This window comes from Neopelma chrysocephalum, unplaced genomic scaffold (genome assembly GCF_003984885.1).
Source record: "Neopelma chrysocephalum unplaced genomic scaffold, ASM398488v2 Primary Assembly neopelma1_96598, whole genome shotgun sequence".
Taxonomy (NCBI): Eukaryota; Metazoa; Chordata; class Aves; order Passeriformes; family Pipridae; genus Neopelma; species Neopelma chrysocephalum.
In genome coordinates, this window is record NW_020925243.1 from 144,852 (window position 1) to 160,137 (window position 15,286).

At 43.0% G+C, this 15,286-nt stretch overlaps 1 protein-coding gene across 1 annotated transcript; it reads left to right on the forward strand.

Moving 5' to 3' along the window:
* Positions 1 to 10,181: 10,181 nt before the first annotated feature.
* On the forward strand, positions 10,182 to 12,490 carry LOC113981504 (zinc finger and BTB domain-containing protein 5-like). The gene is given in 5 exon segments (XM_027708906.1): positions 10,182 to 10,758; positions 10,761 to 11,247; positions 11,249 to 11,649; positions 11,652 to 12,086; positions 12,399 to 12,490. Coding segments are annotated over 5 exon segments (1,992 nt in total).
* Positions 12,491 to 15,286: the final 2,796 nt, after the last annotated feature.

Sequence of the window (15,286 nt, forward strand, 5' to 3'; positions counted from 1 at the left end):
AGACTGCTACCTAAACAACTTTTCACACAATTTGAAGCATATGTTATGTGGTCAAAATGGGTGTCCCTCATGGCTAAACGTGCACCACCACATAGTTGAAATGCATGCCGTCTAGTCATTTAGTAGGGGAATGGTTGGGATATTGTCATGGGCAAGACAGCCTTGACTCGGAGAATTTCACATAAAAAACATTTAGTTATTAGTTCAGGTATTGAGAAACAAAGAAGACAAACAATTAAATAAACACTTAGGGAAAACACCTTTCTTCTCTCTTCCCCAGGCTCAACTTTGAGGTGTTTGTATAGGCACGAACCCCACTCTGCACTCTGCCGAGTGGTGGAGCAAGATTAAGTTTTATTACAAAGCACTTCAATTTAAATACAGCGCTCAAACATGTCACATGATCTCTCAACCAATGACAATCAAGTATTTCATTGAGCATGCGTGAGAGCCCGGAAAACTACATCTCCCATAATGCCTTATTACATTCTTCCTGCCACACAACTTCAGTCCAGACATCTCTCTTCCCCCCTCCCCAGTCTCCACTGCCCTTATTTTAGCCATGCATTACACTCAGTCCCTTCAGTGAGGCAACAGGCAGTGCAGGATGTTTGGAATAGTGCATAGTGTTTTTTCTTCCACTGCTCCTGGCTTTTCATTAATTTCCTCTGCCCAGGCATGGGCTTATTTACAGGCTGCAGCCCCTTTTTGGGGTATACCTGCTTTGTTGTGGATTGTCCACGGGCTGTAGTCCCCTCAGAGGCATACCACCTCCTCTGGCATGGAACATCTCCTGAGAGTGTCTCCAGCTGTGTCCCCAACAATGTCCCCTTCCTCGTATCTCTTTCTGTTTTTCCTCACGTGTCCTCATATGTCTTCTCCTGTATGTCCTGTCCCTACCTACTGCCACCCTTTGTTAAATATATTTGTGCAGAGGTGTCATGTTGAAGTTTTGTTATGTGGTAGGTTGTTTTCATCAGTTACTATGCTAGCTAGTTGTAACCAGCTGTGACTAGCATAGGACAGTTCATGGCCTATGCATCCACAGATCAGTCCTGCAGCCCCCTGCTACTAAAAACCTGCAATTTATGCTAAATATAGATATACTGCAAGTACTTCAAGGGAATCTTTGTCTCCAGCTGTTGCTGAAAGGTGAAGTATCACTGATCCAAAAAGGGAAAATCAGACAATGTATCAAACTAAGCCTTTCAAAAATATAATCTTCTTACTGACTTAGCTGCATTGCACATATTTAATGACCTGAAGTATTAATGCATTTTTCTGAATGTTGCATGTGCCTAGCACATAATATACATGGCCCAAACAAAGCTTTTTACTTTACAAATGCTCATGTGTAAGATCTTGACTTTCACATTGCTGAGAATTAAATTAAAATAGCCTAGGATGTTTTGTTCCTTAACAACAACATTCATGTAGTAGTTTACTATCTCTAATTCATGTGCTTTAAACAACACATTCACAGAAGCAATACACACATACACTGGATTCCCCAGTAGTTGAGCTTAGACACTCTACCAAGTAGCTGGCCCCTGGATCCCCTCCAGTCTCCCCAGCTGCTCCCCACAGAAACACACACACACATGTAAATGCATCTCTTATTCCACTCCCATACCCCACAGTCTCTTCAGCAGTTGGCTTGGACCCCCTGATCCCTCTGGTAGCCAATTCCTCCAGTTGCCTCACCCTTAGAGACACACATACACCCAACTCCCAAGCCACTTCACCTACTTGCTGGCTATTCTGATTTGATAGTTGCTAGCGATCATGCACTGACTTACATACCCTCACTTGCTCGCCCCAGTTGCTGGCACCACAGACGCATGGTCTGTGATCCCCACTGCAGTTGGTGGCACTTAAATCTTTGTACATGCACACAGAATTGAGAGACCCTCACCCAGGAAATTAGTTAGAAATAGAATTAAATGACAAGACAGGACAGGCTGCATTGGTGTATTTGATCTAGCTGAGATGGAGTTCATTTCCCCATAGCAGCCCTCACAGTGCTGTGCTTTGCATTAGTAGCTAGAAGGGTGTTGATAACACACCAGTGTTTTGGCTACTGCTGAGCAGCTCTGGTACAGCATCAGCACTGCCTCTCCAACATTCTGCCCCCCATCAGTAGGCTGGGAGTGGGCAAGATCCTGGGAGGGGACACAACTAGGCCAGCTGACCCAAATTGGTCAGAGGGATATTCCATACCATATGACATCAACTCAGATATGAAAGCTAAGAAAAGGAGGAGGAAGGGGGGGTATTCATTATTTACGTTTGCCTTCTGGAGCAACTGCTACGTGTGCTGAAGCTCTGCTTCCCGGGAAGTGGTCGGACAGCACTTGCTGACAGGAAGTAGAGAATAAAATTTTTTTCTTTGCTTGTGCACACACAAACTTTCACTTTTGCTTTAGTAAACTGCCTTATCTCAACCTACGAGTTGTCTTCCATCTTATTTTCTCTCCCCTGTCCAGCTGAGAAGGGGGAGTGATAGAGCGGCTTGGTGGGCACCTGGCATCCAGGCAAGGTCAACCCAGTTGGTCAGGCACAAGGCATTGCCAGACAAGCACACTGACTGTCCACCTGCTTAGACACAATTGACCTTTTTTATCCCCTTATCCCTCTATTGTCCCCAGACTTGTTCCTCCCCAAGTCTCCTAGATCCCTTTCATTCCCCACCGTTGGTTCCTCCCCTAAACATCCCATAAGTCTTGTACAATCCCCAAGGCTCTTCCCCTGCATCCCAAGGGGTATGGAATACATTATGACAGTTACCACTCTCAGTGTGAAAGGTGCTTGGGGGAGCTGCCCATTGATTCACAAGATGGTTGATGTTGGAAGGGACATCAGGAGATCATCTTGTCCAACCTCCCTGCTCAAAAAGGGCCACCGAGAGCAGGATGCCCAGGGCCATGTCCAGATGGCTTTTGAATATTTTCAAGGAGGGAGACTCCATAGCCTCTCTGGGAAACCTGTTCCAGTGTTTCGTCACCCTCACAGTAAAGAAGCATTTCCTGATGTTCAGTGATGGCTTAAGCCCCTAATGGTTTTTATTTTTCTAATTTTTGTAAGCTTTATAAGTTTTATAAGTAGTAGAGGTAGATTTTAAAAGCAGCAGCCCTTGTCCCTCTACCCTGTAGCACCCTTTAGTTTACACATTCCTTAACCCTCTTACCCCATTCCATGCTCCCTATATCAACCCTACCCCCGAATCCAGTAGAAATGTTTAGTCTCTTGTCAAGGCAAGGCCTGTTCTGTTTGGAGAATGCTTGTATCTTAGCCTAAACCGCAGAACAGAGTCAAGAAACTGGGTGACTGTGTACCCTCTGTACCCTGAAGAAGATGAAGAGAGGGTCCCAAAAGCCCACAGACCCAATTCCAGGGCGTGGGCCAGGAGGTGGACCAGAGCAAAGGCTACAGGGTGGAAACGCTTGGGATTGGACAGATGGTATTATAAAATGTAACATCTCAAGCACAGACGGTGCGCTTCATGTAGCATCTATTGCCTTGGCACAATTAAACCCTTTCCTTATCTCACCCTCAATTAACTGCTTCCAAGTTTTTTCTTAGCACCAGCTGAGGAGGCATCATCAGAAAGAATTTCTTGTGTTTCAGCTTGTGCCTCCGTTCCTGTCACTGAGCACTACTGAAAAGACCCTGGCTCTGTCTGCTTTGCACCCTCCCTTCAGGTAGTTATATACATTGATAAGATCCCTCTGAGCCTTCCCTTTTCCAAGTTATAAAGTTCCAGCTGTCTCAGCCTTTCCTCATATGAGAGTTGTTCCAGTCCCTTAATTATCTTTGTGGCCCTTTGTTGGACTTTCTCTAGGATGCCCATGTCTGTGGTGGTTTAATCCCGGTAGGCAACTAAGTACTCCACAGCCTCACAGCTCACTCCCTCATCCCAGTGGGAATGGGAAGAGAATTGAAAGGGTAAAAGTGAAAAAACTTATAGGTTGAGATAAAGACAGTTTATAAGAAAATAAAAAAGGAAAAGAAAAAAGAAAAGCAAAATCAAGAAAAACAAGTGCTGAAAAAAACTCCAATTTCTCACCACCAGCAGACTGATGCAGAGCCAGTTCATGAACAATGGCAGCCCCAGCACATTTTCCCCTCACCCAGGTTTTATTGCTGAACATAACATCATATGATATGGAATATCCCTTTGGTCAGTTGGGGTCAGATGTCCCAACTGCGTCCCCTCCAAACTTCTTGTCCATCCCCAGCCTACTTGTTGGTGGAGAGGTGCGAGAAGCAGAAAAGGTCTCGACTCTGTGTAAGCTCTGCTCAGCAATAACGGAAACACCAATGTGTTATCAGCAATGTTTTCATCACAAATCCAAAACAAAGTCTGGGGAGGTCCCCGCTGACTCAAAACTAGCCAACATTATTCCAATTTACAAGAAGGGCATGAGGGAAGACCCAGGAAACTACAGACCTGTTAGACTAACCTCAGTACCTGGAAAAATTATGGAGAAGATCCTACTGGGTGCTATTGAAAGGCATTTAAAGGACAATGCAATCATCAGGCACAGTCAACATGGGTTCACAAAGGGAAAATCCTGCCTAACTAATTTAATATCCTCCTACAATAATATCACCCACCTAGTGGATGAAGGGAAGGCCATGGATGTAGCTTTTCTGGATTTTAGTAAGGTTTTTGATGCTGTCCCTCACAGCATCCTTCTGGACAAGCTGTCCAACTGTGAGATGACCAGGTACACAGCACACTGGGTGAAGAACTGGATGAATGGCAGGGCTGAAAGGGTTGTAGAAAATGGGGCTACATCTGGTTGCAGACCAGTCACCAGCAGTGTTCCTCAGGGTTCAATTCTAGGGCCGGTTCTGTTCGATACTTTTGTCAGTGATCTACACAGGAGTTGAATGCACCCTTAGCGAGTTTGCTGATGATACCAAACTGGGAGGTGCTGTTGACTCTTCTGAGAGACAAGAGGCCTTGCAGAGGGATCTGGATAGATTGGAGCATTGGGAAATCATCAGTAACATGAAATTTAACAAGAAAAAATGCTGGATTCTGCACCTGGGATGGACTAATGCCAGACAGAAGTATAGTTTGGGAGGAATGGCTGGAGAGCAGCCCTGCAGAAAGGGATCTAGGAGTGCTGGTTGACAGTAGGCTCAAAGCCCCATCCAACCTGTCCTTGAACACTGGTCTTCACCATGGGCTGCAGGGAATCTCTGGTCTGCATCCAGAGGAGGGCAACAAAGCTGGTGAAAGGGTTGGAAGGCATGTCTGATGAAGAGTGACTGAGGACATGGGGTTTGTCTAGTTTGGAGAGGAGTCTGAGGGGTAACCTCATTTCTCTCTGCAGCTTCCTGAGGAATGAAGAGGGAGGTGCTGATCTCTTGTCTCTGGTATCCAGTGACAGGACATGTGAGAATGGTTCAAAGCTGTTTTAGGGGAGATTCAGACTTGATACTATGAAACATTTCTTTATTGAGAGGATGGTCTAACACTAACAGGCTTCCTAGAGAGGTGGTTGATGCCCCAAGCCTGTCAGTGTTTAAGAGATATTTGGACAATGCCCTTAATAAGATGCTTCCCAGCCCAAACCAGTACATTCTCCATCAATTATTCCATATAATTTTTGTCATGCTCAGGTCCCACACTATCCAATACATCATCATTAACCACCCCCCCTTCCCATCCTTTGATATATACACTGATATAATTCCCTTAGTCTATGGGCAGCCCTCTAAAATGTTCATAAGATGCCCATAATTGAATTAATTTAGTCTATGATTTTGGGCTCCATCTATTATGGGGGTCACTCAGGAAAGGAGAGAGAGTGTGTTGTGTTGGATTGCTGCACACTAAAGCCATTTCATGTTGTGTCATCTCTGCACTTGCCAGGTTCCTCACAAGATGCAATCTTCATTGGTTAAGGTAAGTCCTGTTATAATACCTTTGACAATATGGCAGCCACAGCAGTGGCAACATACAGCATCATATAACACTGGCATCATACAGCAATGGCATCATACAACTCAAGTCATGGGTTATTTTCACCTGAGATTACAGCTCCTTGTCATGGTTTGAAAAAAGGCTTTCCCCCTGGAGCTGGAAAAAAAGTGGCTAGTTCCAGGGGTGATGCTTTTGGTGCTGAGCCAATCAAGGCTTATTTATGTCCCTGTGAAATTAGCATATTATACAAACCGGAAAAGAAGGCTGAGATTCATAGTTGGAAGAAGAGGCAGCCATGGATCGAGACGCCACGTGTTAGAGAGTGGGACCGGGGGTCTTTGCCCCCTGGTCCTGGCCAGGGGGCCAGGAGCAGCACAGCAGCTGAGTGGAGCCCCCCCTGAAGCTGGTGATCAAGGGGAACTCCGAAAGAATAGGGGAGACCCCTGGATTGCATTTTCTTTTCCCCCTCACAGTGTGTGTGTGGGAAAAACGGTCGCAGAGGCAGCACTGAATAGAGAGCTGTGGCTAAAAGCCAAGATGGGTTTCTGGCCAAAAGACTGTGCAAAGGAATTTCAGAGAGCAAGAGAAGATGACATAGAGCCAGATCGAGAGATGCAGAGATGTCTGATGGAGAGAGAGTCTGCAATGAAACAGAGAAAAGTCAGCTGGAACCAGTTCTAGGGTAAGAACTGAATTTAAAGCCCTTAGAACATTCTGACCCGGGGAGGAGGGGTGGATACCCCAACAGAAGTCGCACGAGAGCTTTATCCCCAGGGAAAGGGACTTTCACGGAATGGAGGAAAGACTTTGAGTTTTAACTCCCTGCACTCTGTGATATAACTATGGTGAGGTGAGTTTTTGTCCCTGCTTGCAGTCCATGGGTGAGACCTTCAGTTGGAACCGAAGGGCGAAGTAGGGGTGAGAGAGAGACCCCCTGCACTCTAATGAAGAGAGAGAGATATTTTTTTCCAGCTACAACGAATTGGAACTGCTGCTTTGAAGAGGAGAGATTGTGCTGCCCTGAAAGTGGTCTGGTGGTCTGCTTGCCTCTGTAATTTACAAGCTCTTTCTTGAAGGGATACCTGTCCTTCACACTTGTCAGGAGGCACCTCCAGAGGCTGAGGACTCCTGCCTTTTTTCCAATTCTTTTGTCAATGGCCTTATCCTTAGCAAGAGATCCCAGCTGTCGGGCTTCCTTACCCTTTAATTCCTGACTATTGGCCTCAATATCCCAACATCGGAGCAACTAGCTGATAATTTGCTTGCCAGGTTGATGGCTAAAATCTTTTTACAGACCTTGCAGTTCACTCAAGGATGGGGATTGGGTGGTTATCGACTCGTTTATGATTTCAGTCTCTTTGTCCTCCCATTCTTGTGACTGCTCTGCTGCAGAACAGGCTGCCTCTTCTGATTCTTTCTCCTGCACCCTCTTAGGAGAAGCTGCTTCTTCCCTTACTAAACGAGTTGACCTCCACTTCCATTATTTCTTATTAACTATCTGAGCGACAGATATAGTTGATGGCTGGGTCTCTGGTTTAGCCACAGTGTCTATTTGTGTGGCAAGGAATTATGGGAGTTGTAGTTTTCCGGGTTCTCACACATGCTCAATCAATACTTGATTGTCATTGGTTGGAAGATCATGTGACATGTTTAAGCCCTGTATTTAAACCTAAGTGTTTTGTAATAAACCTTAATTCTGCTCTGGCACTCATTCGTGTCTGAGCGGGGTTCATGCCTTATTCACCACCTCATATTTGTATGTCTTCAGAGTCTATTTGTATGTCTTCAGATCCAGAGACCCCCTCTTGTCCTTGAGGATTCTGAATTGTGTTCAGTAGGCATAGGCCAGGCACAGTGCAAGAAGTTGTGTCTTTTTGGCATACCCAGGGCCAGGGCATCCTCTTTTCAAACATTCTATCACTTGTTCAGGAGTGAAGTTCCAGACCATCAGTGACATCTGTTCTAGGTACCTGCCCATATTTTCCCACACACCTTGCCACCCATAACCACATTGCCTCGGGGCATATGCCCGGGCGATAGTCCAAAATAGTTGGTTAACTTTAGAAAAAGTAAAAAAAAATATTCTTGATAAGTATTGATAGGAGTATTTTGGTCACCGATGTTCAAGATAGCGAAGAGTTATTGGAACAATGGAGAAAACATCTACCCCACAGGAGAAGAAGGGGAAGGTGCCATTCTATGTTTCCTACACTGAATGCCTCTCAGAGGAGAAAAGGGAAAAAGTGTAATTTTTAATTGCCTCCATGAGATGGTTCCTGAAGTACAGGTAAGTACAGGTAAGGCATCAATGCAGGACCCAAATACCAGATTAGGCTCAAGGCCGGTGCTTTTATCTTAATTCTCCCAGGCAAAACACCACCAAGCACAGAAAACTGCAAAAGCTAAAACCAACCTTTAACAAGCTCTCAAATTTGATGTACAGCAAAAAAGGGAGCATTGCATGGCTCAGATAAACCACTGTCGAGAACAAATAAATCAACATCATGACCAGCAACTGTTAAACAGATATAATAATTATAAGTTCCCTCCAATGCACTCCAGTCAAATCTGTCATATCTCAAACCCTTCAAGCCCCATGTTGGGCACCAGAATGGACTGTCAGTGGGATGGGGAAAAGAATCAGAAGGGTAAAAGTGTGAAAATATGAGGGTTCATATATAACAGTTTAATAAGAAAGAAAGAAAAACAAACAAAGAAAAGCAAAACCAAGGAAAACAATTGATGAAAAAAACAATTGTTCACCCCCAAGCAACTGATGTCTAGCTGGTCTCTGAGCAATGGCTGCTCCAGTAAACCCCTCCCCTAGGTCTTATTGCTGAGCATGATGTCATATGGTCTGGAATATCCCTTTGATCAGTTGGGGGCAGCTGTCCCATTAGTGTTCCCTCCCAGTTTTTTGTGCACCCCCAGCTTACTCACTAGTGGGGCAGTTGTGAGAAGCAGAAAAGGCCTTGACTCTGTGTAAGCACTGCTCAGCAGTAACTAAAACATCCCCACATTTATCAACATTGTTTTCATCACAAATCCAAAGCTTAGAATCATACAAGCTACTATGAAGAAAATGAACTATCCCAGCCAAAACAATATCAGTTGTGGCATATCACTTGGCTGTTTTCAACTCCAATTTACATTGGAGCTCTAGCATGTCCAGTACAGCAGCACTCAGCGGTGGCATTACTTTGTTCAGACCACAATAGTCCACTGTTAGCCTCCACTGTCCATTAGATTTTATCACTGGTCATTTCCTCACCTGACCTTGTACAATGGTCTTCACCATGGGCTGCAGGGGAATCTCTGCTCCAGTGCCTGGAGCACCTCCTCCCTCTCCTTCTTCCCTGACCTTGGTGTCTGCAGAGTTCTTTCACATATTCTCACTTCTCTCTTTCAGCTCCTGTTGTGCAGCAGGCTTTTTTAGCCTTACTTACATCTGTTATCACAGAGGCACTACCAGCATCACTGATTGGCTCAGTTTTTGCCATCTATTGGTCCCTCTTGGAGCCAGCTGAAACAGACTCTGTCCAACATGGGGGCAGTTTCTGGAATCTTCTCACAGAAGCCACCCCTGTAGACCCCACTACCAAAACCTTACACTTAAACCCAATATAAGGTTATATGTCTATCTGGAGTTTTATAGACAAATTGTGTTTGTAGTTCATGGCTGCACACCCATGAAAATAATCACTCTATTTTAAAAGTTCCTATGCAGAAGGCAGATATTTGAATGCAGTTTTTTGTGGTGTAATAGATAGCAATCGGATTCTTTTATACTCCTGAAGATGAAGCTTGATCAATTCTGACTAGAGTAGGAACAATTTATCAACTGCTGTGTTGGCTTCTTCACAAGTAGAAATTTTTACATCGGGATTGGATGGTTTACTGAAAAGGTGTTTTAGTTTGAACAGGAATTTACAGGAACCACGTTGCATTGTTCAACTCACAGTAGAGCATCCTGTGACGCGTTCAATGTGGTGTTAGCTATTATACTATGTTAGCTCAATAACACATTCTGTTTTGGGGGGTTCTTTTGTTTGGTTTTGTGCTCCTTCACATAGTTGCCAGCATAAGTATATCAATACAGTAATGGGAAATTAAAAGGTACGTTTTTGTTCATCTGTCTCTTAATCATTTTTTAATCTTTTTTTTTAACTGTTCTCATTGTGATCTAAGTAAAACTTCATTAATTTTTAGCATTACAGCTTCTTCTGCTTTATTTTATAGCATCATGGATTTTCCAAGACACTTTGAGCAAGTCTTTCTGCAGCTACACTACCAGAGGCTTCATGGCCAACTTTGTGACTGTGTCATTGTGGTGGGAAACAGACATTTCAAAGCCCATCGCTCTGTTCTAGCAGCTTGTAGCACACACTTCCGAGCTCTCTTTCCTGTAGCAGAGGGTGATCAAACTATGAACATGATTCAGCTGGACAGTGAAGTGATAACAGGAGAAGCTTTTGCTGCTCAGATTGATATGATGTACACTTCTACACTAATGCTTGAGGAGAGCAGTGTAATGGATATCTTGCTGGCTACATCTCATCTACATTTGAACTCTGTTGTTAAAGCATGTAAACACTACCTTTTTACCAGGACACTACCAATGTCTCCACCTAGTGATAGAGTTCAGGAGCAAAATGCACGCATCCAAAGATCTTTCATGCTTCAGAAGCTTGGGCTGAGCATTGTGAACTCTGTGTTAAATTCCACTCAGAGCACAGAGGAACAACTAAATACCTTGAGCTCATCGATGATAAGTAACATAGAACAATGTACTACATTTCCTATCAGGCATCTCCACAAGCGTCTGATGATCAGACCAGACAGCGATTCAGACCTAATGTAGATGAGTCCATTTCAGATGTTACTCCAGAGAGAGAGCAGTCAGTAGTTCATTCACAAGAAGATTTTTTTTCACCAGACTCACTGAAGAATGTGGACAATTCTAAGGCTGATGCTGTTACTGATAAACAAGTGGATAATACTATTACATTTGATCAGTCTTTTGGTGCTCAAGAAGATACTCAAGTACACAGCCAGTCAGACAACAGTGGAGGAAACATTGCACAGATATCCATGTCATCTCAGGTAATATATCTGGAAATCAGTTTTGATCAGGAAGCTACTTCTGAAAAAAATCCAGACATCAGTCTAACTGAAAAAGAACACACAGTGGTGGTGGTTAAATCTGAGCCTTTGAGTTCCCCAGAGCCTCAAGATGAAGTGAATGATGTCACTTCTCAAGCAGAAGGCAGTGAGTCTGTTGAAGTGGAAGGAGGAGTGGTGAGCACAGAGTCCTGAAAGCAGTGACTGTAGCTTTTCTGACCCACAGTCTAGCACTGATAGGGTGGGAGACATCCATGTTATGGAAGTGTCAAATAACCTGAAACACAAGTCCACTTTCAGTATCTCAATTTTTCTGAATAAAAGCAGAGGTGGTAACTTTGGTGCAAGTCAAAATAGCAATAATAATATTCTGAATACAAGGGACTGCAGAATGGATAGCAATGCCTCTTACCTATTGAGTCCAGAGTCTGTGCCTCCTAGTAGTCATTCTTCTGTTACAGTTTGTCATGTAGAAAATTCATTTGGTGAGTCTGCAGACTCCCATTTTGTTAGACCAATGCAGGATGCAATGGCTCTTTCATGTGTACAGACTTCCGGGTACAGGGCTGGAGAACAATTTGGTATGGATTTTCAAAATCAGGCTTGGGCCTGCACTCTTCCTCAAGGACAGTGATAGAATCTGTAAGAGATGGAGCTGGTAGCTTTCCTGGCTATCATCGCATAGCCCCCAAAATGCCTGTTATGACCTCTGTCAGGAGCTCCCAGCTACAAGATAACACTTCTGGTTCCCAGCTGTTAATCAACAGGACCACTTCTTTTGAAAATGGACATCCTTCACAACCTGTTCCACCACAGTTGACAAGGGCATCTGCAGATGTTCTTTCAAAATGTAAGAAGGCCTTATCTGAACATAATGTCTTGGTTGTTGAAGGTGCTCGTAAATATGCCTGTAAGATCTGCTGCAAGACTTTTTTGACCCTAACAGACTGTAAGAAGCACATTCGTGTGCATACAGGAGAAAAGCCTTATGCCTGTTTAAAGTGTGGCAAACGGTTCAGCCAGTCCAGTCATCTATATAATGGCCAGTCTTCACGAATGAAGATTTTGGGAAAGGTCTTTTACCTTTCAAGCCTGCGCAATGGATTTTTTAGGTGAGACACAGCATGCACTGAACTGAGCCCACCCTTTAATCCTAAAGTTCATCTGCCGGGGCCAAGCAAGCTTGGACAATGGCAGTGAGGTCCTCAGGACATAGGTTTGTTTAGAGTGACCTTCTCATAGATGGATGGCCTCACAGGGCTAACGAGCTCCATCTGCCCGGGGGACCTGGAATCGAACCTGGGTCGCAGCGGTGAGAGTGCTGCATCCTAACCACTAGGCCACCAGGGGTCCCCCAGCCATCTATATAAACATTCCAAAACAACCTGCCTGAGGTGGCAGAGCAGCAATCTACCTAGCACTTTGCTTTAATCTCCTCCCCTCCCTAGCCCCATGGGAATGCTAATACAAACTTTTAAGACTGGAGTATTTCAGGAACACTAATGTACTTTTGTTCAAGGCTGAAGGCTAAGAAGCTGCCCTTGTAGATTAGTGAATACTTGCATGTGATTGTGCTGCATTCACAAATGTCTCGGCTCTATAAATTGGTGATAATGTCATATTTACCTCACAGGGATGTTGTGAGACTTAAACAACTGTTAATGAACTGCTTTGAGATCTTCAGGAGACACTGTAGACAGGTTAAGAGTTATTGTTAAATACATGCAGGTCTTGGGTTCACAGGGATGTAATCCCTAAAACCAAGTAGTTCCACTGTAAGGTAGATGGGTGGGGGTTGAGTGAAAATGTGGTTAACTCCTAATTATGTTGGAGTGGCATGTTTCAAGAATGAAAAGCTGAAGAGCAAATAATTTTTTGGGGGGAGTGATTTTGTAAAATCCTGCAAACATTTAAATAAATGACCCATAAGTTGGTAAATTGTTTATGAACAGTAATGCAAAGAGATCTTTATAGTAACTAATACAGATTGCATATTCTTAAAAGAAAACCAACCTTGGATGCACCTGTCTGCCATAAAATGCTTCAAAACATTAATTATGAAAGTAGATTTAGGATTCTGAATGCATTTTTGGCTGTTTCGCAGTAAAGGACTGTGTATAATGAAGGTAGTTAAAATAAGTCCATGACAAGTAACTTCTAGACTGTTAGATGTGTATATAAATACTTTGAATACAGCAAGATCTGGTGGATTCACCATTTTTTTCTGTAAAAACTTGTATTGAGTAATAAGTGATATATCACTTCTTGTTTGTGCTATTCTTAGCAATATTTTAACCAACTTGTTTCCATATGTTTAAACTTAATAGACATGGAAGCCTGAAAAGAGCTTGTCTATGTCTACTTTGTTTTTTTTAAATGAGAGATGATTTGTGGTGACTCTTTTTACTGGATAAGGTAGTTTCTTACTTGAAATGCAGATAGTCAATCTGATTCACATTACTGTATAAGCATACTATTGTTGCCTAAAGATCGGGAGCCAAAAAACTCACCAGGCAAATTTAGTAGAGATAAGATAGAGACCAGCTTTTTAATGAAGGCTTTCTGGTGCAAGGAGTATGAAAAGGTGTGCGCCCGTGTCCAGGGGTTCCACAATTTATGGTCTGATCCAAGAACTACCCGCCCTCAGATTTACTCCCTGGCACACCCCCCTGGAAATTGAGGCGGAGGTCCTAGAGACCCCTTTCTTCCTCATCTTACTCTTCTTCATGGCATATACTGATGCTGAAAAACCTCGGAATGATTAACTGCTCAGAGACTTTTGTATCTTTAAGTAGCAAGGTATTTGTTTATTCAATGTTGGGAACAAACCAGCTCGTGCTGGACAAACTTGTTCGAAGGTATCACACAAAATCAGGGTTTTTATACAGTTTTCATACATGATTTTTATACATATTCATATGATTGCAATATCTATCTATACATATTGATGATAGATGGAGTCTAGGCGGAGCTTTGGGCGATGCTTCTTTTGGCACTCAATTTTGGGGGTACATCTGGCCTTTGGCCTCAAGCTGAGGGTCTTTTTCTCATCTTTCTCACTCTGACCTCTCTACCTTTCTATTGTTCTTGCCCTGATTACTGAAGCTTGGAGAAAGCCTTGGCTCCAGGCCTATTTCTCCTATTCAAATGTCTACTTTATCCTACCTTATCCTAATTTATTACCTCTCCATCATGGCTAGGCTTCGCGAATGAAGATTTGGGAAGGGCTCTACCCACATTTACTCTTACCTCTAGGCTTATTGTATACTGCTTCTAGTATTCATCTACATTTTTGGTCCAGTGAACAGAACAGCAGCACAGGCAGAGTAGATGTTAGGGGGGCTTTCTCACCAGGCCCAGATATCTCAGTTAACTCTTTTAGGCCTGACCCTTGTTTCAATACTGTCTTTGGAGCTTCTCCAAGGTTCCAGGTTTGAAGTTTGCTTTGACTATGATGGTATCTTGTTGTTCAGGCCTGGGGTGCATATGTTCTTCAACAGAATGTGTTTACTGCAGTCCTGCCTTGAAAGGAGCCTAAAGAAGCCTAAAGAATTTAGAAAATTTGATATGAAACTGGAGAATAGGGTTTGGTAAGTGTTAACTACTATTCTAAAGTGTGAGACGACTACACAGCTACATTAAAATCTACAAAAAGCTAAAAATCCTAAGGCATCAGTATCATTTCCTCATTTTATCTTCAGGCTTTAATTTTTTCCTTCATATACTTATTGTCCTTGCTAAGTATAGATTGCTCCTCAGATCAATGTCAGGAATGAGCTTCACTTCCCATATTTATGGATGTCTGTATAAAATGTAACTATCAACACCAATCCTTCAGTTTAGAGTAGTATCATGAATGTACTTTTTTCAAGTAAGTAAAATTCTAGTATTAATTTCATTAAAATATAGCATTATACACTTTGTAAAGCATAAGTTGAGTGATTCAGTTCTTCAGGTGAATTGCACAGATTGTGTTTTTATTTCCTTTTCTTAGAAACCACTGTAACTAATAATGTTTGCAGGTTGGTTTTTTTGTTTTGTTGTTTTTTTTTGTTACAGATGCCTGTGAACTAACTACTGCCTTTCAATATATTCAGTTTCTAAAAAAATTTTAGAGTACTTATACTGATAAAGGTTACTCTGCTATGCAGGAGCTGGGTCAGTGCTTCAGCATGTCAGTTCTAACTAGAACAGACAGATATTTAACATTTTCTATATCTAAGTCAC